Source organism: Lithobates pipiens, unplaced genomic scaffold (assembly GCF_037356315.1).
Source record: "Lithobates pipiens isolate NorthernLeopardFrog02 unplaced genomic scaffold, aLitPip1_a1.2 Scaffold_22, whole genome shotgun sequence".
Classification (NCBI taxonomy): Eukaryota; Metazoa; Chordata; class Amphibia; order Anura; family Ranidae; genus Lithobates; species Lithobates pipiens.
Window position 1 is genome coordinate 5,574,841 of NW_027507784.1, and position 23,895 is coordinate 5,598,735.

At 43.7% G+C, this 23,895-nt stretch overlaps 1 protein-coding gene across 4 annotated transcripts in view; it reads left to right on the plus strand.

Annotated features, from left to right (window-relative positions):
* LOC144000340 (pancreatic secretory granule membrane major glycoprotein GP2-like) overlaps nt 1-16,762 on the plus strand; it is a 55,172-nt gene extending 38,410 nt beyond the window's left edge. For 2 of the 4 annotated variants that reach the window (XM_077494129.1, XM_077494130.1), the window contains 3 exons: nt 9,468-9,488; nt 10,557-10,580; nt 14,162-16,762. In XM_077494129.1, coding sequence (XP_077350255.1) covers nt 9,468-9,488; nt 10,557-10,580; nt 14,162-14,223 — 107 coding nt within the window. In that variant the 3' untranslated portion in view covers nt 14,224-16,762. Of the gene's footprint in view, nt 1-3,302; nt 3,324-9,467; nt 9,489-10,556; nt 10,581-14,161 lie in introns of all 4 variants that reach the window. The other 2 variants (XM_077494128.1, XM_077494131.1) reach the window with 2 other exon arrangements.
* Nucleotides 16,763-23,895: the final 7,133 nt, after the last annotated feature.

The following is a 23,895-nucleotide window of genomic DNA, read 5'->3' on the forward strand; positions in this document are numbered from 1 at the left end:
CCTTCCTCTGTTATGATATGTCACAGCTTGCTGCGGTTTCTTGACCTTGGCAGCATTTAATGTTGCTGTAATGGGCTATGCCCTTTGACGAAAAAATTGGAAGTAGGCCGTCTGTCCAGCATTTATGGTAAGGACAGGCCCAACTTCCTCCTTTTTGGAATTGAGTGCTCACAGTACGACTGTGACTGGCATTGGTTAAATGTGTTCACATGTTCCGTGTTGGAATTTAATAAAGCTGTGGCCTTGCCCTTTCCAACCTAATGGTTGTGTTTTATTTAATGGGGTAAAAGGGCAAGGGTGGTGGGGGGGATTTGATCCCATTGTGTTACACTAATTTGTACCTAGGCCCATTGTGCCTCAGCAGTCAAAATATCCATACTCCCCGCAGCCGCCACCTTCCAGTCTCATTGTGTGGTCCCGTGTCCTCTTCCACCTGCTGAGAATTATTTTTTTTCCTGTGCTGGGATCCCCATTGAGATATTTGTAGATCGCTATCATATCTCCTCTAAAGTGTCGCTTCTCCAGCGAGAATACATTTAGTGCTTGCAGTCGTTTCTCGTAATTTAGGGTGTCCGGTCCCCTTATTCGTTTTGTCGCCCTTCTTTGGACTCTCTCTAGTTCCAGCACATCCCTTCTGAGGACTGGTGGCCAGAACTGGACAGAGTACTCCAGATGTGGCCCAACCATATCCAGATATGGCCAATTCCCCCAATTCCTCCCGCGAAGCTATTGTGTTCTTCCAGTAGGGGGGGGGGGGCACAGGGAGACGTCGCTGCCTGGAGAACACAGCTAGGGGCTGGTTGTAACCAAGTTGATTGATCAGCCTGCCCATAGACGGTTCGAATCTCAGGCAGTCCCTGCTGAACCGGTTGAGATTTGAACCATCTATATTTAAGTGCAATAAGTTAGACTTGTTTAAAAAAGCAATTGGCCACTCAAATAGTAGTAAAACAACCTTTAAGAGTTAATATCTAAAGTTATTATCAATAGCCCATGCTTACGATGACTGTACGTAAAAATAACAATAGAAAAGCAGCTGACACAAATCACTGGAAATACATGGTTACAGATTTAACCCCTTGCCGCCGAGCGTACGCAGATGTGCTTACTCGGCTTCCGGGGGTGTACCGGGATGATGCCTGCACCCGCAGGCATCATCCCGGTACCGTTTTTTATAGCGGGTGATTAGCTTTCCAGCCATAACAACCGATGCAGCTAAAAGCCGCTCGGCTGTTTTGCTGGAGGAGCGGGAGGGGACATCCCCCCCTCCCGCCGCCTCCCACCGCTCTTACCGGTGCTCCTGTTCAATCGGGAGCACTGATCGCACATCCGCCGCTTCTGCCGGTTTGGGAGGGACTGGAATGAAGCCGTAAGTGGCTTCATTCCAGTCTCCTAATTGTAAACATGGAAGCGACGTCATGACGTCACTTCCCATTTACTCGGCTGCCAATGGGGCCGGATTTAAAAATATATACAGTATTCAGAATCGCCGAAAATGGTGATCTGAATACTTTGAAGTGTAAAGGAGACCCCCGATCCCTCCATAAAGAGTACCTGTCACCACCTATTACTGTCACAAGGGATGTTTACATTCCTTGTGACAGCAAAAAAAGTGATCAAATTTTTTTTTTAAATATATATATAATATAATACAATTTATTAATTTTAAAATAAATAAAATAAATAAGAAAACCTTTTTTTTTTTAAAGCGAACCCCGTGGCCGTGAGCTTGCTCAGCAAAGAAAACGCATACGGAAGTCGCGCTCGCATATGTAAACAGTGTTCAAATCACACATGTGAGGTATCACCGCGATTGCCAGAGTGAGAGCAATAATTCCAGAACTAGACCTCCTCTGTAACTCTAACCTGGTAGCTGAAAAAAAAAATTTAAACCGCCGCTTATTGAGATTTTTAGGTACCGTAGTTTGTCGTCATTCCACGAGTGCGTGCGATTATAAAGTGTGACATGTTTGGTATCTATTTACTCGGCGTAACATCATCTTCCACATTATGCAAAAAAATTGGGCTAATTCTATTGTTTTGTTTTTTTTTAATTCATGAAAGTGTCCGTTTTCCCAAAAAGTTGCGTTTAAAACACCACTGCACAAATACCGTGTGACGTAAAATATTGTCGCCATTTTATTCTCTAGAGTCTCTGCTTAAAAAAATATATATATATATAATGTTTGGGGGTTCCAAGTAATTTTCTAGCAAAAAATATTTATTTTAACTTGTAAACACCAAATGTCAAAAATAGGCTTATGCCGCGTACACACGAGCGGCAACTCCGCCGGACCCGGTCGCTCCGAAAAATCCGCTCGTGTGTGTGCTATTCCGACGGACTAAAACCGACGCTAGGGCAGCTATTGGCTACTGGCTATGAACTTCCTTATTCGAGTCAAGTCGTACGTCATCACGTTCGAATCCGTTGGAGTTTAGTGTGATTGTGTGTGGCCAAGTCCGCTCAGTCGAAAAGTCCGTCAGAACTCTGTCAGAACTTCAGCAGAACTCCTTCGGAAGTCTGTCGGACATAAGTTCTCTCGTGTGTACGGGGCTTTAGTCATGAAAGGGATATATATATATACACACAAGTGCAGTGCTTCAAGAGAAAGTTCATATAGATGACTCAAGTGAAGGTCACCAAAATAAAGGAGTTGAAGGGTGAAATTTCCAGAATCCAAGTGCCATGAGAGGTGCTCCACCGACAGTATTCCACACACTGAGCCTTCCCATCAGGGATGGACCACTAAAGTCAAATACACTTTTATGAGATTTAACAGGGATCACGTAGCCACTAGATGATATCAGTCCTCCCAGCACAAGAAACTCATCGGCAACTCTCCTCCATCACACCGGCCTCCTCCTCCCCGTCTCCGAGTCAAAGACCAATCATACTGCACGTGCCAACACCACAGGGCCATATTGTATGACTCCAGATTAACTTTCTTTGCAAACATTCTGCTAGTCTGCCGCAAGTTCTGGTTCAGTTGTGTTGTGCAATAGTCATCCCACCACAGGGGGTCACTGTGGCTGAATTGTCAAGCTGTAGACTTTCAGAGCTCTTGCTGTAGACTCACCACTGCAACGTTGATCTTGCTAGAGACTTACCACACAAAAGTGTCAACTAGAACTTGTCCTTCAAGTGCTCTGCAAGTGTACAACTTACCAGTGAAATGTGCAGCACATTACCAGACTTACAATTCAACACTGCCACACATTTGAGGCAAATTATCCTTCCTATCTGGGATGTCAATGTCTCTGATAATATGTATTCATTTCATGTTATTTATTCTATTTTCCAGATTCAATTCCCACCACTCCTGGTAAGTGTTTTATTCTTCTATCAGATCACAATGGTGGAAGTCCTGTGGATTATTTTATACTTGTACAAAATAATGTGATGATCATATTATCGATTGGTTGCTCTTGGTGTATATTATATATGGTGATGAGTAATCCATCCAACATTCTGTACACTTTTGTCCTATTTCTGTCCCTCAATACACATCTAGAGAAGATTCCTAAAGGGAGTTTTCCAGAGCAGGGGGTCTCCAAACTACGGCCCTCCAGTTGTTCAGGACCTACAATTCCCATCATGCCCAGTCATGTCTGTAAATGTCAGAGTTTTACAATGCCTCATGGGACGTGTAGTTCCGCATCAGCTGGAGGGCTGTAGTTTTGGAGATCCTTGTTCTAGAGGAAAGTGTGTTCTATACCTGTATGAAGACTCACTTACCTTGCAGAGACCTCATGAAACCCCCAAACCCCCGGATGCTATAATAGGCCGGTATCTACAAGACCCTCTCCTTATGGTACCGCAGATATCTCCTCTATCTGCTGAGGTGCTGAACTAGGTCTACTCCTAAAGCTAGCTGAAATTAACCCCTTGTGTATTCATCGAGGATGTGATCACCTATTCAGCCAGGACTTTATCTGTGTGGAGCGATCTGATTATATGTTGTTCTATAACAGATTATTTTCTTTTACAAAGGTTTTTATTAGTATTAATTAACAAGTTTACATTCCAATACAATAGGCTGTCGTACAAATAACAGTTCAGGTGTTTCACAGTATAGTAGTAATTGAAGCAGGCTGCTGCCCGAGCGATTCTGACATTTCCTGTGTCCGGGTGAACCCGGGTTTTCACATGACTGCAACAGAAGCATGTCATACAGTACATTAACAGCCCATAGTAATCATCTACTGGTAATTGGTGAGACAAAAGAAAGAAGAAGAGAAGAAGATGTAGAATGAGTCAAGAGAAGATTAAAAGAGGTTGTTGAATGAGAAGCAGGGGAGGAGTAGTGAGGATCAAAAGAGAGAAGGAAGGGGAGTCGAGGAAGAGAGAGGGGAGGGAGGGAAGAGAATGGGTTCACAGGGTGCGCACCACCGGTCCCTACATTGATAATATAGCAACATCGAATCTAGGAGAATAATGATATGCAATCCAGGGCTGCCAGACACGTAGGAACTTGGCATGAGTGTCAGAAACAACAGAAGACAATTTTTCATTGACCATAACATCATTCAGTCGATTCTTGACTGCCTCGAAACTCAGAGCCGGGGTTCTTCATGCTCTGGCTATTGTCAACTTAGTTGCAGTAAAGAGATGTTGTGCCAATTGGCGCTCTGGGCGTAACAGCTCAGTGATTGGTTTGCCAAGGAGTGCCTCAAACGGATCCTTTTTTAAGATTTACTCGAAGTAGGCTACGGAGCAATGCGTACACCCTGACCCATAGTCTGCACACCCGCGGGCACGTCCACCAAATATGGGCCATAGTGCCCTCTTGGGCACATTCCCTAAAACAAAGTGGGGAACAGGTTGGGACAAAGCGAGCCAGGCGTGTCGGGGTATAATACCACCGGTATAACACCTTATATGCATTTTCCAGAATTACTACATTGCGCGAGCAGTTGGATATGGCTAGGGTCATTGCCTGCCAATCCTCCGGGTCCAGCTTCTTCCCCAACTCTCTCTCCCACTGCAAATGGTAAGACCGCACAGGAGGTCTCCGCCTAGAAACCAGAGCTGAGTATATCATAGATATCAGACCAGGAGAGTGGGGTCTGGATCTGCAGATGCTCTCAAACGGTGTCAACCTGTATGGGGCATCCTGAGATTTAATGAGACTCTGGAGGAAATGACGGATCTGTAGATACCTGAAATATTCTCGTAGAGGTATGTCGTGTGATGAGCGTAAAACATCATATGGTAAAATTTTAGTGGGAGTAAGCAAGGAGTGTACATCGCCGAAGCCATTCATGGTCCACCACTTGAATTGCACGGAGTCATTAAGGCCTGGAGGGAAAAGTAGGCAACGTAAAAGTCGCAACAGCGGGAGACGGGGAGAAGCCAGCCCCGCCGAGTACTTCACCGAGTCCCAAACTCGTAGCGTATGAATCATACAAGGCCCTGTAATCTTAGGGCAGTGTACAGGTGGGGGCCATGGTAATGAAGAGATTGGGATGGGGTCCGTCTCAAGCAGATCAATAGTCGCCCAGAGCGGGAGTTGATACGTCTCGTGGAGGTGAGAGAGTGGAGCAATGGTAGCAGCCAAGTAGTAGTCTCTTATATTCGGGACCGAGAGGCCCCCATTACTTTTGTTGGCGAACAGGATTTGTTTATTAATACGGGGGCGAGACGATCCCCAGATAAATTGCAGGATCCTACGCTGATGGGTACTGAGGACGTGGGAGGGAATTGGGATGGGGAGAACCCTAAAATAGTAAAGTAATTTTGGGAGATATGCCATCCTGATGGCCGTTATTCTCCCGAACCATGAAAGAGGTAAGGAGGACCACGCCGACAACATATCCGTAAATTTTTTGAATAATGGTGGATAATTCGCCTGATATAAAGCCTGGTATGTTGATGTGAGACGGATTCCTAAATAAGGCAAAGAGGAAACCCATTGGTAAGGAAAGGCCGACTGCAAGTCCCCCAGTAACTCCACAGAGAGATTAGTGGACAATGCCTTCGATTTAGATGAGTTAATCTGGAGTCCTGAGAGAGACGCAAAGGTTTGCAACAGTGTGTGTAAGTTTGGCAGGGAAGTTCTAGGAGAGGTGACAGAAATGAGAATTTTATCAGCGATTAAGGAAATCTTATGGGGGCAACCTGCTATTTCTATGCCTCGGATATCTGGATGAGCTCTTATTGCCTCCGCCAGAGGTTCCAGTGGTAACACAAAAAGAAGGGGTGACAGCGGACATCCCTGGCGGGTTCCCCTATGGATATTAAAAATGGGGGATTCAAATCCATAATATTTCATTTTTGCTCGGGGGGAATCATATAGGGACGACATCCAAGTCATAAAAGAAGTCCCGAATCCATAGTGCCGTAGGACAGACATGAGAAGATAAGGAGTCAAAGGCCTTATTCATATCGAGGGAGAGAAGCATAGATTCCTGAGAGCGAGCCTGGGCTATATGTTGGAGTTGAACTATACGTCGAATTGCATCTCCCGCCTGTCTCTGTGGTACGAAGCCAACCTGGTCTTTTTTTATTAAACGGGGGAGAAAAGAGTTTAGTCGAGTCGCCAAGATTTTTGTCAAGAGTTTCATATCTACATTGATGAGTGAGATCGGCCTGAAATTGGCCCAAGATGAGTGGTCACGGTCCGGTTTAGGAATCATCACCACATTTGCCGTCAGAAGATCTGGGGAGAGAGGGTAGCCGTTTTTCACCGAATTGTACATTGCCACCAGGTGGGGGGCTACTACCCATGCCAGCTTCCTATAATAAAGCGTGGTGTACCCATCAGGCCCAGGACGTTTTCCCACCTTAAGTTCTTTTATTGCTTGTAGAACTTCGGTGAGCTGAATATCCCTATCCATGAGGGCAACGTGAGCCCCCGTTAAGGATGGGAGCTAAAGGCTTTCCAGGAAGTCTGCCGTGCTCTGAGCCGCATTGCCCTCTGGTGCCGCGTATAGCTTCGCAAGGCGAAACCCAAATTCCTCCAGAACATGCTTCGGGTTCCCTGATAGGACATTGTTTCGATCTCGTAACGTAATCGGGTTCAATTTAGGGGCAAAGGTTCGGAGTCTGTTAGCTAACATGCGGTTCGGCTTGTTTGCTCTCACATACCACCGCTGGCGGGACCAGCGTAGTATACGCTCAGCACCCTCAGTGAGGCATAGGTCAAGCTCCGATCTGGCTAAATCCAACAACTTATGGTTTCTCGGGGTGGGAAATTGTTTAATCTTCTCGGATAATGACTCCAATCGGGACTCAAGCTCTTTTTGTTTTATCTCTCTTGCCCTCTTACGGGCCGAAGCCAGACCAATTATCCGACCCCGTAACACCGCTTTATAAGCCTCCCAAAGGACCACCGGAGGCTGCACCAAGCCTAAATTTTCACGAAAGTAGTCCTCAGAAGCCTTAACAATATCCGCTGTCACCCCTGCATGCGAAAGAAGGGAATCATTCATCACCCAGGGAAAAAATCTAGGTCTATCTAGAATAGAGTGACAGACAACTAGCACCGGGTCGTGATCCGACCAAGGAACAGCCAAGATTGAGGCCGATACCACTAACGGAAGGTGACGTCTGAGCATAAACATATGGTCATATAACAGATTATTTTCATGTAATAAATATCTGTTGACCTCACCAGTTTGTGCTCTCTGAAGCCTTTCAATGAAAAATGACCACCAGCTTCCAACACTGGAGGAACGTGGCCAACCCTCTGTGTGAACGGCAGGAAGCTGGGCATACGTCCGATCAATAAATAAACCTAAATTATGCCGTAAACTCAGAAAAACAAACTTGTGTGTTGATGACACTGACAGAATGTATCGTATATGTCTTTTTCTGCTTATAGTTCCTCTTTAACCGATTGCCGACCAGCCGCCGTCATTATACTGCAACAGGTCGGTATGATCCCGCGCACTGCCGTAAGCTATACGTCGGCTTGCGGGATTGGGATAGCGTTCGTGCTGCACTGCGGGGGTGCCGATGCTCATAGCCGACGCTCACGATGACCGCTGGCCACGAGCGAGTGTGTGTGTGTGTAAACACACAAACCCCTGTTCTGAGAGGAGATGCAGATTGTGTGTTCCTACTATCTAGGAACCACGACCCGTCACTTCCTCTAGGTCAGTCCCCTCCCCCTTCAGTTAGAATCCCCTCCCAGGGAGCACATTTATCCCCTCGATCGCCCCCTAATGTTTAACCCCTTCCCGCTCAGTGACATTTTTACAGTAATCAGTGCATTTTTATAGCATTGATCGCTGTATTAATGCCAATGGTCCCAAAAATGTGTCAAAAGTGTCCGCTGTGTCTGACGTAACATCCTACTCATGATAAAAATCGCAGATCGCCATTACTAGTAAAAAAATAATAATATAAATGCTATAAATCTATCCCCAATTTTGTAGACTCTATAACTATTGCACAAACTAATCAATATACACTTTTTTTTTTTCTTTTTAACTGAAAATATGTAGAAGAATACATATCAGCCTAAACTGAGAAAAAAATAGCTTTTTATGAAAAAAAACCGGGGATCTTTATTATAGCAAAAAGTACGAAATGTGTTTTTTTTTTTCAAAATTGTCGCTCTTTTTTTTGTTTATAGCACAAAAAATAAAAACCGCAATAATAACATCTGTCAACATCTGTCACAGTATACCAGAGCACAAAAACATTTTGTCAGTGTAAAAGAAAATAAAGAAACTGTGTAAAAAAAAAAAAAAAAAATAGAATTAAAATTAACTTACTATTTTACTCAAAGAAATATAGACGTATAAATTGTGATCAAAATTTATGGAGACAAATTAGGGTACCAGGGAATTCTGGGTCTTTTGGAAGAATTGGATGGAAGAGCTGCCCAGCCTTCCACCAAGTGCCATGACAGGTGCTCCCCCGACAGTATTCCACACACTGACCCTTCCCATCAGGGATGGACCACTAAAGTCAAATACACTTTTATGAGATTTAACAGGGATCACGTAGCCACTAGATGATATCGGTCCTCCCAGCACAAGAAACTCATCGGCAACTCTCCTCCATCACACCGGCCTCCTCCTCCCCGTCTCCGAGTTAAAGACCAATCATACTGCACGTGCCAACACCACAGGGCCATATTGCATGACTCCAGATTAACTTTCTTTGCAAACATTCTGCAAGTCTGCCGCAAGTTCTGGTTCAGTTGTGTTGTGCAAAAGTCATCCCACCACAGGGGGTCACTGTGGCTGAATTTTCAAGCTGTAGACTTTCAGAGCTCTTGCTGTAGACTCACCACTGCAACGTTGATCTTGCTAGAGACTTACCACACAAAAGTGTCAACTAGAACTTGTCCTTCAAGTGCTCTGCAAGTGTACAACTTACCAGGGAAATGTGCAGCACATTACCAGACTTACAATTCAACACTGCCGCACATTTGAGGCAAATTATCCTTCCTATCTGGGATGTCAATGTGTCTGAGAATATGTATTCATTTCATGTTATTTATTCTATTTTCCAGATCCAATTCCCACCACTCCTGGTAAGTGTTTTATTCTTCTATCAGATCACAATGGTGGAAGTCCTGTGGATTATTTTAGACTTGTACAATATAATGTGATGATCAGATCATTGATTGGTTGTTCTTGGTGTACATTATATATGGTGATGAGTAAACCATCCAACATTCCGTACACTTGTGTCCTATTTCTGTCCCTCAATACACATCTAGAGAAGATTCCTAAAGGGAGTTTTCCAGAGCAGGGGATCTCCAAACTACGGCCCTCCAGTTGTTCAGGACCTACAATTCCCATCATGCCCAGTCATGTCTGTAAATGTCAGAGTTTTACAATGCCTCATGGGACGTGTAGTTCCACAACAGCTGGAGGGCCGTAGTTTTGGAGATCCTTGTTCTACAGGAAAGTGTGTTCTATACCTGTATGAAGACTCACATACCTTGCAGAGACCTCATGAAACCCCCAAACCCCCCGGATGCTATAATAGGCCGGTGTCTACAAGACCCTCTCCTTATGGTGCCACAGATATCTCCTCTATCTGCTGAGGTGCTGAACTAGGTCTACTCTTAAAGCTAGCTGAAATTAACCCCTTGTGTATTCATCGAGGATGTGATCACCTATTCAGCAAGGACTTTATCTTGCAGAGACCTCATGAAACCCCCAGATGCTATAATAGGCCGGTGTCTACAAGACCCTGGAGCTGAACACTAGGGCAAACCTTTCCCTGCTCCTGACGGTTGGTTGATGAAGTTGCCCTTCACAGATAGGAGCCAATAAGATGTAAGAGTCAGGAAGAAACAGCTCTTAGCCCTGAACCACAGGCCCATGTCATCGTTTTATACTAAAGCATTGTGTTTATGGACCACCCTAGATCTCTGCAAGATATGAGAAATGCTTTGGGGTCCAACATGGGATCTGGTCATAAATCACGCCTTACACATGTCATACGGTATAGTGTCATGAACAATTGGACTAATCAATGGTGTACTGTAATAAATGGTAATATGGTGTATCTTAATATATGGTAATATATTGTACTGTATACTATACATTCTATATACCACTGACATGTCATCTGTTTTTATTCTCTACAGAATCCGGTTCTTCCATCATCACTGGTAAGTTTTTATATTTTCTTTAAATTGTTATTATAAATAGGGGTGAGAGGAGCTGGCAAACACTTTGTTATTTAACTACCTCAATATCGGGCACTTTCACCCACTTCTTGCCCAGACCAATTTTTCAGCTTTCAGCTGTATCCATATGACATGTTTATCATATTTTTCACACAAACAGAGATTTATTTTGGTGGTATTTACTCACCACTGGCTTTTTTATTTTTTGTGTTATAAATGAAAAAAAAAAGTTTTGAGAAAAACATATTTTTCTTAGTTTCTGTTAGCCCTTGTACACACGGTCGGAGAATCTGTCGGAATGTGTCCTATCGGACCGTGTCGTCAGATAATCCGACTGTGTGTGGTCTGCATCGGACTGATTCCATCGGACCCAATTTTCCAACATGTTGGATATATTTCCCGACCAACTGGGCCGGTCAGACATACTCCGATCATGTGTAGAGCATTTTCATCGGACCAAGTGCCACGCATGCTCAGATCAAATTCCTACATCAAAGCTATTGGCTACTAGCCTGAATGTAGTCCCATCGTAACGAAATTACATCATCACGTTCTGAAAGATCAGATTTTTCGCCAACTTGGCCCGATCGTGTGTATGCAACAGTTTCGGACACAATCCGTCGGACAAAATCCGACGGATTTGGTTGGCAAAATCTCGGACCGTGTGTACAGGGGCTTATACATAGTTAGTAAGGTTGAATAAAGACACCAGTCCATCTTGAGTGAGTGTCTACAATTATCCCTGTACATTGCACACTCTCATTGGTTCCTACCCTCAAGGAGCCCACAATCCAGGGTCAATATTGGAGAGACTGCATGTCTTTGGAGTGTGGGAGGAAACCGGAGTACCTAGAGGAAACCCGCGCAGGCACAGGGAGAACATGCAAACTCCAGGCAGGTGGCGTCGTGGTTGGGATTTGAACCAGCGACCCTTTTTACTGATAGGTGAGAGTGCTAACCACTACTCCACTGTGCCGCACATTATACAGTTTTGTAAATAATTAATTTGTCTCCATAAATTTTAATTAATTGTATTTTTTTTTTTATGCTGTTTCTTTATTTTCTTTTACACTGACAAAATGTTTTTGTGCTCTGGTATATTGTGACCGATGTTGACAGATGTTAATGGGACACTGTGACAGATGTTGATGTGGACATGGGACAGATGGTGCTTGGTGGGACAGATATTGATGTGCACTGTGGACAGGGACAGATGGTGCTTGGTGGGACAGATGTCAATGGGACACTATGGCAGATGTTGATGTGCATGGTGGAAAGGGGCAGATGATGCTTGGTGGGACAGATGTTGATGTGAAGTGTGGAAAGGGACAGATGGTGCTTGGTGTGCCAGATGTTGATGGGACACTGTGACAGATGTTGATGTGCACTGTGGACAGGGACAGATGATGCTTGGTGGGACAGATGTTGATGGGACACTGTGACAGATGTTGATGTGCATGGTGGAAAGGGGCAGATGATGCTTGGTGGGACCGATGTTGATGTGAAGTGTGGAAAGGGACAGATGGTGCTTGGTGTGCCAGATGTTGATGGGACACTGTGACAGATGTTGATGTGCACTGTGGACAGGGACAGATGATGCTTGGTGGGACAGATGTTGATGGGACACTGTGACAGATGTTGATGTGCATGGTGGAAAGGGGCAGATGATGCTTGGTGGGACCGATGTTGATGTGAAGTGTGGAAAGGGACAGATGGTGCTTGGTGTGCCAGATGTTGATGGGACACTGTGACAGGGACAGATGATGCTTGGTGGGACAGATGTTGATGGGACACTGTGACAGGGACAGATGATGCTTGGTGGGACAGATGTTGATGTGCACTGTGGACAGGGAGAGGTGGCGCTTAGTGTAACAGATGTTGATGTGAAGTGTGGACAGGGACAGATGATGCTTGGTGGGATAGATGTTGATGGGACACTGTGACAGATGTTGATGTGCACTGTGGACAGGGACAGATAGTTCTTGGTGTGCTAGATGTTGATGGGACACTGTGACAGATGGGGATGTGCACTGTGATGTGCACTGTGGACAGAGACAGACACTCCAAATGGGTAAGCTCCCATGCGGCCATTTATGTACATTGGCCCGGGTGGGATGTGCTTAAGCTAAATGCTTGGAATCCCCGGTGATCCTACTATGAAGGTCCATGTTCAGACACATCCTGTTATGGAGTCACAGTTGTGCTGCTGAGTTGTCACCATCAAAATAAAAATTCTGGTATCTGAATTCATGAAATTTTAGTGCAGAAAACCTGGAGGTATTATCAGTTTTTATGACTTAGCATTAGCGATGGGTCCCTAGTGAGGTGTTTGATAAGAATGAGATTTGGGCTGATGTAGAATTTGGCTTTTTAGTGAAAAGGTAATCTCAGTGGGGTGTTTGTCAGCCCATTGACCCAAACCTCCTGATGAATTGGAAAGTTCCTCATATAGCATCTGTATTTCCATTGCTGCTAAAGGTGACAGCTTTCTCCTCGGGAATTCAAACACACTATTCCCAAGGCACACGTCCCTTCAATATGGCTGTGAATGTAAGTGGGTGGGCAGTGACCACCGGCTGGAAACCAAAGATACCCAAAGCGAACGTATATCACCAGCACAATACGGATCTCCAGAGTTGGTCCAAAGCTTTATTTAGCTATCACATTATAACAGAAGCAACATTTAAGAGCCTCGCAGGACCCCTTTATTAGACATATGATGTTTGATGTTGGTCACATGCCTGATGAATTGTCCTCCAAGGCTCTGAAACGTTGCTTCTGTTATTATGATGCGATCGCTGAATAAGGCTGCAGTTTGACAGGATGAATAGCTCTACAAATGTTTTTTTGTAAACATAATCCCAAAATGTATTTTTTTAAGTGTAGAAGAACAATGTCAAGGCTGAAACCAAAGAGAAAAGAAAGGAAGTTGGGACGCCCCAATGATAAGAGTTTCTATGGCTAGGATTGAAAGAAAGCTGAAAATCCATTGGGATGGGTTGAAGAGAGATCAATTTAGAACTCAATTATGAATTAACAAAGGAAATCCAAGGATTCCATACCTTGTCAAATGTTTCATGTGTATCATCTACAATCATTTACAACTTTTCCCGATCCACGAGCATTGAAATGTCGATCCTGGCAGTAGATATGGAACTCCTCGATGCCTTCCAGGATCATGATATTGATATTTTTGCAGCCATGTTTATTTAGAAAGGCTTATTATTTATTTTTACTATCTAAGAACTCGTAGAGGAGATTATATACTGTAGCTATTTCCAAAATTTTGCAACCTGAAGACAGGACCACCATGTGCTAAACACGTCCTACGGCTTTCTCAATATTATCATTATGTATTTTAATTTTATTAATTTATGCAAGGATGTATATCTGATACCTTATTACGTTTTCACGTCCGCCAATTAAAGGAACCACTTTATGCGTTTTACGTATTCACACTCGATTTCATGGAGATTCATCCGGCATGGGAGCCAATGTAGACTAGACTCTGCCCCAGGCTGTCTCAGAAAATGGAAATAATATTTATGTATTTTTTTCCCCAGGCGCTCACATATTCTGGACTCTCCTTATCCCGGCTCTGATCATCCTCATACAATCGTTGTAGTCACCACCCAGGACTGGATGTCACCGGATGAGACCGACGGAACCCATTTCAATGTTATTTTTGTTATTTAAGAATACAAAGTCCTGATTTTTTATTTATTTTTTAAACATGTCAATGTGCTTGTATAATATGATTTATTTTGTTTCTTAATTATTGTTTGCAAATTATACTGGAGTATATATGGCATCTAGGCACGGTCCTTTGGATTATCTTGGATAGAATTTGGACAGGGGGAGGAAGGCAGTGTGTTTAACTTTGGGAGACCTAATGAGATGTTGGGTGTACAGGTCCAGTTTGGGGTCCTCAGGGTTCAAAGTGGGTCTAGTTCCTTCCTGGTACAGTTCCTTTAGTATTTCTAGCTCTATTTTTTCATCTGTGATGAGGTTGTTGGCAGGAGGGGAGTAGGTAGTGTCAGCTCGGGAGGATGAGGGTCCATTCTTGGCAGCATGTATGTTGTAAAATTGCTTCACTGTTAGATTCCAGATAAATTTGAACAAGTCTTTGAACAACTGAAAAGTGTTGGATATGGTGTGAGCGAATGTAAGTCCCCGTGTGAGTAGGGTGGTTTCATGTGACATGATGATAGGTTGAAGATTTTTACCGTAGGCGGGGCGGTCTGGTGTAGGGGCTTGGGTTTTGGTTTGCCTTTTCTCCCTTTGCACCCTCTTCACTGTGTTTTCTTTTGGGCTGTCTGGTGGGGAGGAGGCTGAGCCCTAAAAAAAAGACCACAGGTAGTTATTTATCTATGGGGGGTTGGACATCAGATGCGGGGGAGTTGTTCCTGAATCTCTTGGGCGCTATAGTGGGCAAAGTGGTGTAATGGCTAGTTCTCTTCCACTAAGAGGAAGGACGAAGAACTCACATTAGGACTCTACATTACATGCCTGATTGCTTCCACAATCCTTTAAGTGTTTTTAACTCCTTGTGCACTATATTAAATATGTTAATACTGCACTTAGAGGTGCCTTCTTTCTTCTAAATCTTCCAGACTTGCTTCTCCTCCATTAAATGCTGCCCGAAGTTACACCCCCCCCCGCAACCACCTAGGACCGACCATTGACATCCACCATATCGCCCTCATCACTCTCTCTTTCTGATGAAGTCTTTACAGCCCTGGCCTGGTTGTTGTAGAGGTCAATAATGGGCCACCCAGGTACATAGTACCCCTACTAGCTAAAATTAGTCAATTAATAAAGACAGATACAGTTTATATACTTTAATGAAAACGTAATATAAAAATGTCCCACAATGTAAATCTATTGCCAGTCCTGTCATCCAGCAATGTATCTATGGCAGTCAGGAAGGCTGACCACCTAGGTATGTCTATTCCTGTTACTTCACTCCCTCCACGACAGGTCCAGCCATGGATAACTTTTGGGGTCCTCTGGGTTTTAAATAATCCCCTTTTTAGTTTTAAATAGTCAGACATTTTGATGGACCCCCATACTCAAGAAGAGTCTGTCCACCGTAAAAGCTTCCTTTGTCCAATACCAGCACAATCCAAGGTCCCTTAGCCCACTCAGTCTCTTTGTCGAGACATTAGTGTAAGACTGTTTATTCAAACAGTGGCACAAAGATTTACATTTAGGGGACAATCCCCCCTTCTTTGCATAATGACACAGGGCGGGGTATACTTTACATCTCGTAACAAGAGAGACGCAGGTATATTCAACTTTTCAACAGTAGATCATCTTATCAGCAGGGAGGGGCTGCTTGAGAAATCCCCTCTCCCCTCTCACAGCTAATCCACATACACATGTACATCCCATAATACTTCTCCCAATGTAGTCAGAAACAATAGAACAATGGGATACAGACACCAAACATATAACAACCCCCACCCCACCTCAAACCATCTTGCAATGGTCTGAGACACTCCTACACCAGTCAAGAAGTCCGAAAGGTGAAAATATCCATCCTCATATATTTCTTGAGGGATATTGTTCAAAAATATGAATGTCCCAAGTGAAAGAGCCCCTCCATTCTTTCAGCACAAACCACACATATAGAACCCAGGATATCAGGGGTAACACAAAATTCTGAGTTCGGGGTGGTTGTACGGGGAGTCTGGTTAGTGCAGACCCATCAGGGGTTCTCGGTCACCCTGTGCCCCTAATAGACACGGGATAACTCACACATAGGAGGGGCTGGGGGAGCTGGACAAGGAGTTTCCAAAGCTCTCTAAGGTAAGCTGGTTTCCACAAGCTCCCCGCCCAAAGTGAAATGGTAAATTTTATTTTTCTTAAATTTGGTCAAAAAAAGATAAAAAAAATTACAATATCTAATTTTATAAAATATATATATATTTTTTAGACAATTCTACCAATAGAAAGCCTTGTTTATCCCTCGTTGATATACCACATTCATAGTTGGCATCGTACTAAGTGTACATAATGATCAATAAGGAACAAACAGGCCCCAGTCCTGAAGGGGTTAAGTATTTCAGTATAATGGAAAGTGAGAGATTGTATTACACGGGTTGTTCTGTGCTTTGGATGTCAGCATTAAAATAAAATCCATCACATTTATGCAAAGTCAATCATGAGACGGATCTCTGAGTACTTTTTCCATAATTACAACTCTAATTCTATCATTCTGTCGGCTATCACTGGACGTGTCCCGTCATCTCTGTCCGGAGATCACACCAAACCTCACCATGATGTTTCTGAGCTCATTCTTAGGTTTAGTCTCTTCAGTCTTGGGACTCGGCTTGGCAATCCCTTCTAAGCCCCTGTACACACGGTTGGAGATTCCAACAACCAAATTCGTCGGATTTTGTCCGTCGGATTTTGTCTGTCGGATTTTGTCCGAAACTGTTGCATACACACGGTCGAACAAAGTTGTCGGAAAATCGGATCGTTCAGAACATGATGACGTTATTTCGTTACGACGGGACTATGTTCAGGGTAGTAGCCAATAGCTTTGGTGTAGGAATTTGATCTGAGCATGCGTGGCACTTTGTCCGATCGGAATTCGCTACACATGATCGGAGTATGTCCGATTGGAGCATTTTGTCAGAAAATATGTCTAGCAAGTTGGAAAATTTGGTCCGACGGATATTCCGACGGAAACAGTCTGATGCAGACCACAAACAGGCAGAATATCGGACAAAACAGTCCGATAGGACACATTCCGATGGAATCTCTGACCGTCTGTACAAGGGCTAACACTTGTATTGTGATGGGTAACCTGGACATCATCAGAAAGAAAGGGAAGTTGAGTCCCACCGATGTGATCTTTCTGGCTAAGGGAATTGTGAATCTTCTCCTCCAGTGTGTGCTGAGCCTACAGGGAATACTCTTTGCCTTGTCCCCAGAAATCTATTACACTACACAAGTCTATGCATCTGTGAACACATGAAGTTATTTTCTAACATTTTACAACTTCTGGTTGACCTTCTGGCTCTCGGCTCATTACTGTACCACCATCACCAATCTCAGCTATGGGTTCTTCATCTGGATAAAGAGAATTGTGTCCAATTTCCTGAGTCACCTTCTATCCCTGACAGCACTTGGGATGTTTATTGTGAGTGTCCCGGGCTTTTGGGCTGTTTATGGAGAAAGTATCCCATCCTCTCAGAACAGTACAGAAGACTCTGTTACCAGAATCCATACCAGCCTTCCCTATCTTCTCCCTGCAATCACCGTAGGCGTCATCCTTCCATTCTGCCTTAGTCTTCTGTGCCTGGTCCTCACTTCCTCCTTTCTGCTCAGACACGTCTGGAGGGTGAAGAATAACGACTCTGGATCAACACGTCCAAATCTTCAGGCTCATGTCACTGCACTGAGGACAATCTTCTTCTTACTTCTCATCTTCACACTTTTCTGTATATCTCGAGCGGTTATGTTTTCTCACAATCCCTCACTGTTAACAGTCAGTTGGAGTTTACGATTATTCTCTTCATCGGTGGAGGCTGCCGTCATCTTCCAGGCCAGCAACAAGCTGAGAAGGATCATTCTGAGAAGATTCTGGACCAGAAATCGAAGGAACGCAGAGACTTAAACTGCAGAGGATCTTCAACTTTAATGTCTATATATTCACTATAACCTTTTTTAATAGAAATAATCTTGATATTGAACATCTTAAAGTGTCCAGTGGAGTGTAGAAGGGTTATATCCAGGGCTGTCTTAATGTGTGGGCACCCCTGGGTATTGCCCATGGGCCCCAGGTACATCCACCTGTCCCAGATTTGCTGGGAAGTCACATTTTTATTAAGGTGGCCGTGTCCCAGGCAGCATCCTGGAACCTGTGCTGTCTTCTTCTTTCCCCGCTTCTTCTTCCATATTCTTCTGGTCTTCCTTTGGTGTTCTACTTCTTCCATCTTGTTCTTCTTCGGCTTCTTCCTCTATCTTCCTCCGCTCTTTCCTCCGGTCTTCTTGTCCGGCATCTTCCTCCGGCTTCATCTTCCTCCGGCTTCTTCTTCTCCGCTTCGTCCGCCGGACGATCCACCTCAATGGGAGTCTCCTGCTGTGTGACGCTTCTGTTCAGGTGAGAGCTCTTATATAATGGAGGGTGGGGCCACCTCTGATGCACGGGGACTTCCCTTTGGCTCTCCCCGTGGTGTTAGCGGGGGGGCAGGGTCACCCGTTTACTTAAATGGGTGACCCCACCCCCTCTGACAACACGGGGAAAGCCATTGGGAAGTCCCCATACATCAGAGGGGGCGGGAGACTCCCATTGAGGCGGATCATCCGGAGGACGGTGCGGAGAAGAAGAAGCCGGAGGAAGATGCTGGGAATGCTTCAGCAGTCCCACTATTGTTGTTTCTTTTTTTTATTTATTAATCATCATCATCTTTTTTAATTTCATTATTCCATACGTTTTTTTGGCCCTGCGTAACTTCTTTTAAAACGTTCAGCTCTTTCAGCTGATGTGTGCTCTCCTTCAACTTTTTTTCTACTATTTATACTTTTTAAAATATTAAGCTTTTTAACACTTTTTTTTTAACATTTGAAGTCAATGAGAGCATGCTTAAAATCTTTAAAATCTTCTTCCGCTACCAAAAGTTTCAGCTCCTTCATACTTTCACCTACAGATGTCAAACTAACTTTAAAATGTTCACAAAATATTCAGCTATCTGGCTCTATCTTTTTAGTTTGATATCTTCTACAGTTTTTGTGAAAAAGCTGTTTAACCACTTACAGACCGGACCATTTTGCTGGCTTAAGACCAGACCACTTTTTGCTATTCTCCACTGTTTCGTTTTAACTGACAATTGCGTGGTCATGCGACGTGGCTCCCAAACAAAATTGATGTCCTTTTTTTCCCACAAATAGAGATTTCTTTTGCTGGTATTTGATCACCCCTGCGTTTTTTTTTTTTTTTGTGCGCTATAAACAAAAATTGAGCGACAATTTTGAAACAAAACACATTATTTTTTGTTATAATAAATATCCCCTAAAAATGTATAAAAAACGTTTTTTCCCTCAGTTTAGGTCGATACGTATTCTTCTACATATTTTTGGTAAAAAAATTGCAATAAGCGATTATTGATTGGTTTGTGCAAAAGTTATAGAGTTTAGAAAATTGGGGATAGTTTTATGACATTTTTATTAATATTTTTTTTTTACTAGTAATGGCGGCGATCAGCGACTTTTATTGTGACTACGACATTATGGCGGACACATCGGCCATTTTTGACACATTTTTGGGACCATTGTCATTTATACAGCAATCAGTGCTATACAAATGCAGTGATTCCTGTGTAAATGACACTGGCAGTGAAGGGGTTAACCAGTGGGTGGCAGTGTAGGGGTTAAGTGTTCCTAGGGGCGTGTTACTAACTGTGGGGGGCTGGGCTTTGTTTTAGTGAACACTGATCTCTGCTCCAATCACAGGGAGCAGAGATCAGCGTCACTTGTTGCTAGGCAACACTGGGAGATGCTGTTTACAATGGCATCTCCTCGCTCAGCCGCCCCGTGAGATGATCGCGGGTATGCCCGCAGCGATCGAGTCCACATGACCCGCGACCGGACTCACAGGGGTCCCGACCAACATGCGAGCGTGCCGCTGGCGGCGCTCTCACGATGGCAGGGCGGCATTTAAAATTGGACGTACCTGTATGCCAATATGCCGGCCCGTGCCATTCTGCCAACGTACATCGGCGTGCGCCGGTCGGGAAGTGGTTAAGTTTAGTGATCATTTTAGAAAATGTCATTAAATTTAGGGCATCCAGGCTTTTGTTGTCTGTTATGTTTCCATGGTTACCAAAGCTTCTTATACACAGTGATGGGCGATGGGGGGGAGGCGGCTGGAGCATCTCAGAATACAGAGCCCGGGGGGGAAGCACAGACACACCACACCATGTACTGATTTATTATAGAGGCATATGATGGGGCAGTTTTGATGGGGGCAACATGATGGGGCAGTTTTGATGGGGCAATATGATGGGGCAGTTTTGATGCTATTCAGCATTCCTACGCATTTTCTCCAGGAAATGCATTTTTTAGTTCTTTTTTTTTATTTATTAGTGGGACTGCTTCATTTTATTTATTAATCATCATCATCTTTTTATTATTATTCCGTACGTTTTTTGGCTCTGCATAACTTCCGCATACTTTCGGCTATTAAAGCCGTTCAACTTTTAAAATGTCCAGCTCTTTCAGCTGATGTGTGCGCTTCTTCAACGTTTTTTCTACTATTTATACTTTTTAAAATATTAAGCTTTTTAACACTTTTTTTTTTTAACATTGAAGTCAATGAGAGCATGCTTAAAATTCTCCGCCAGGGTTGTCTCCACCAGGGTGGTCTCTGCCAGGGTTGTCTCCGCCAGGATTGTCTCTGCCAGGATTGTCTCCACCAGGGTGATCTCTGCCAGGATTGTCTCTGCCAGGATTGTCTCCACCAGGGTGGTCTCTGCCAGGATTGTCTCCACCAGGGTTGTCTCCGCCAGGATTGAGTACAAGGCTTCTCTCCCCACACACCAGTGTATCCATGGATATGCCCCCCCCTATCGTAAAGAACTTCTTAAACCATTAAATTCAACACGTTCCCCCCGATCCACTCACTCAAACCTTCTTCATATACCGAGAAATAGACTCAGGACAATGGGAGACGGGGCCTTTTGTGCAGCTGCCCCGCACCTGTGGAATGCCCTACCTGACACCCCGAGGGCTCCTCAATCTACTGACTGTTTTAAAAACTTAAGACATTTCTTTTTAGCAAAGTCTTCTGACTCTTTTAGATGTTTGTTTCTCTGTATAAATTGTTTAATATTCTTTTTTGTTTGAACTTGTAGCACTTTGAGATCATTTGATGAAAAGCGCACTATAAATAAAATGTTTTATTATTATTATTATTATTATTATTATTATTATTATTTATTATCAATCCTGATTTAAGACTTCATATTAGAAATGAGTGAACTGACGGAGCTCAGGTCACTTAGCATGAAGATCCACGAGATTTCTAGAGAATTGGGTTGACGTGTCCTTCATACCTTGATTGTATCGCAAAATGTGTTTTTGCATCCATTTTGCATTCATCACTGAATATCTTTATAAACACAATAAAAAATAAAAGAAAAAATTGGAAAAGAAAAAAGAGAAAATCAAAAAAAAAAAAAAAATATCAGTAAAAAGAAATGAAGGCAATGCATTTATTGTTGTAGTTCAACATACCAGAGGTACATTTCTTGATCTTTGTTTTTTTATTTTTTTATTTATAAGAAACAAAAGAATTGACCCCTCCCCCCCCATCTTCACGCACTATTTTTTTTATTTATTGAGTAGCCAAATAAAAAAAAAAAAAAACCTCTGATTTAAAACCAGCTAAGATCCATCCACTTGTTATCTGCAATCTTTCTATAGACAATTGGATGTTCTTTGGAAGATTTGCAGACGTTCAAGAGAAGTGCTCATTGGCTGGATGGATTTTAGTTGTTTTTAATATTTGCTGTTTTTTTTACAGATTAAATAAGTGCGGGTGAAGCTGACATTGTCCTTGTGTGACTTTCTTTAGAATCCCGTCCATGGACTGAACGTACAAGAAAACAACGAGACCCCTGGAAAGGATTATGAATGGGGATCTCCTACTGTTCCTAAGATACCACCCTCCATCTCCCCTTAAATACACTATATTGTCAAAAGTATTGGGACACCTGCCTTTACACACACACACATGAACTTTATTGGCATCCCAGTCTTAGTCCGGAGGGTCCAATATTGAGTTGGCTCCGCCCTTTGCAGCTATAACAGCTTCAACTCTTCTGGGAAGGCCGTCCACAAGGTTTAGGAGATGTGTCTATGGGGATGTTTGACAGTTCTTCCAGAAGCGCATTTGTGAGGTCAGGCACTGATGTTGGACAAGAAGGCCTGGCTCACCAGTCTCCACTCTAATTCATCCCAAAGGTGTTCTATGGGGTTGAGATCAGGAATCTGTGCAGGCCAGTCATGTTCCTCCACCCCAAACTCACTCATCCATGTCTTTATGGACCTTGCTTTGTACACTGGTGGGGCAGTCATGTTGGAACAGGAAGGAGCCGTCCCCAAACTGTTCCCACAAAGTTGGGAGCATGAAATTGTCCAAAATGTCTTGGTGTGCTGACGCCTTAAGGGTTCCTTTCACTAGAACTAAGGGGCCAAGCCCAACCCTTGAAAAACAACCTTAATCCCCCCCTCCACCAAACTTTACACTTGGCACAATGCAGTCAGGTAAGTACCGTTCTCCTGGCAACCACCAAACCCAGACACCTTTATCAGATTGCCAGACAGAGAAGCAGGATTCCTCCCTCCAGAGAACACGTCTTCACTGCTCTTGGCGGCGTGCTTTACACCACGGCTTCTGACCCTTTGCATTGCACTTGGTGATGTAAGGTTTGGGTGAAGCTGCTTGGCCATGGAGACCCATTCCATGAAGATCTCTATGCACTGCTGTTGTGCTAATCTGAAGACCACATGAAGTTTGGAGGTCTGTAGCTATCAACTCTGCAGACAGCTGGTAACTTCTGTGCATGGTGAGCTTCAGTATTTGCTGATCTCTGTTATTTTTTACGTGGCTGAGCACTTCTTGGCTGAGTTGCTGTTGTTCCCAGTTGCTTCTGTTGCTTCTGTTGCTTCTGTTGTACTGTTATAATACCACTAACAGTTGACCGGGGAATATTTAGTAGCAAGGAAATTTCACGGATGGACAGCTGGCAACCTATCACGGTACCAAACTTGAATTCACTGAGCACCGAACCAGACTATAGTTCCAAACCTGCCAGAAGAGACAGCGCCCCCCTGTGGTCAGGCCGAACATCTCACAGTCCAGTCAGACTGAGGATGAAGTCTAAATTTAGACAATTGTACCCAAACCGAACTGCAGTTTAGGCATAACTTTAACTTTGAAAAACGCATAGAGCGTGCTCTTCAGGAGCCGCTGCTACACAAGAGAAAAAAGGTTCTAAATTTGCAGGAAATGGCATTGCATTGTCAGCTTAAAAAAAAAAAAAGCACACAGACCCCTTAAAGGGTCATCTGTGTATTTTGGGGGACCTTTAGCAGAGTTTTTGTGCTTTCATTTTTTGGCCAGGAATTTAAACGGACTTGTTTTTCTTTGTCAGTGAACATCCTACAGCGAGTATGGAAGTCCAGAGTGGAATGGAAGTGTAGAGTCCCCCAAAAAGTACGCCAGACTTTTTGAGTATGGGATGAACTAGGGTGGAGTATTTGCAAATGCACCCAATACCTGAAA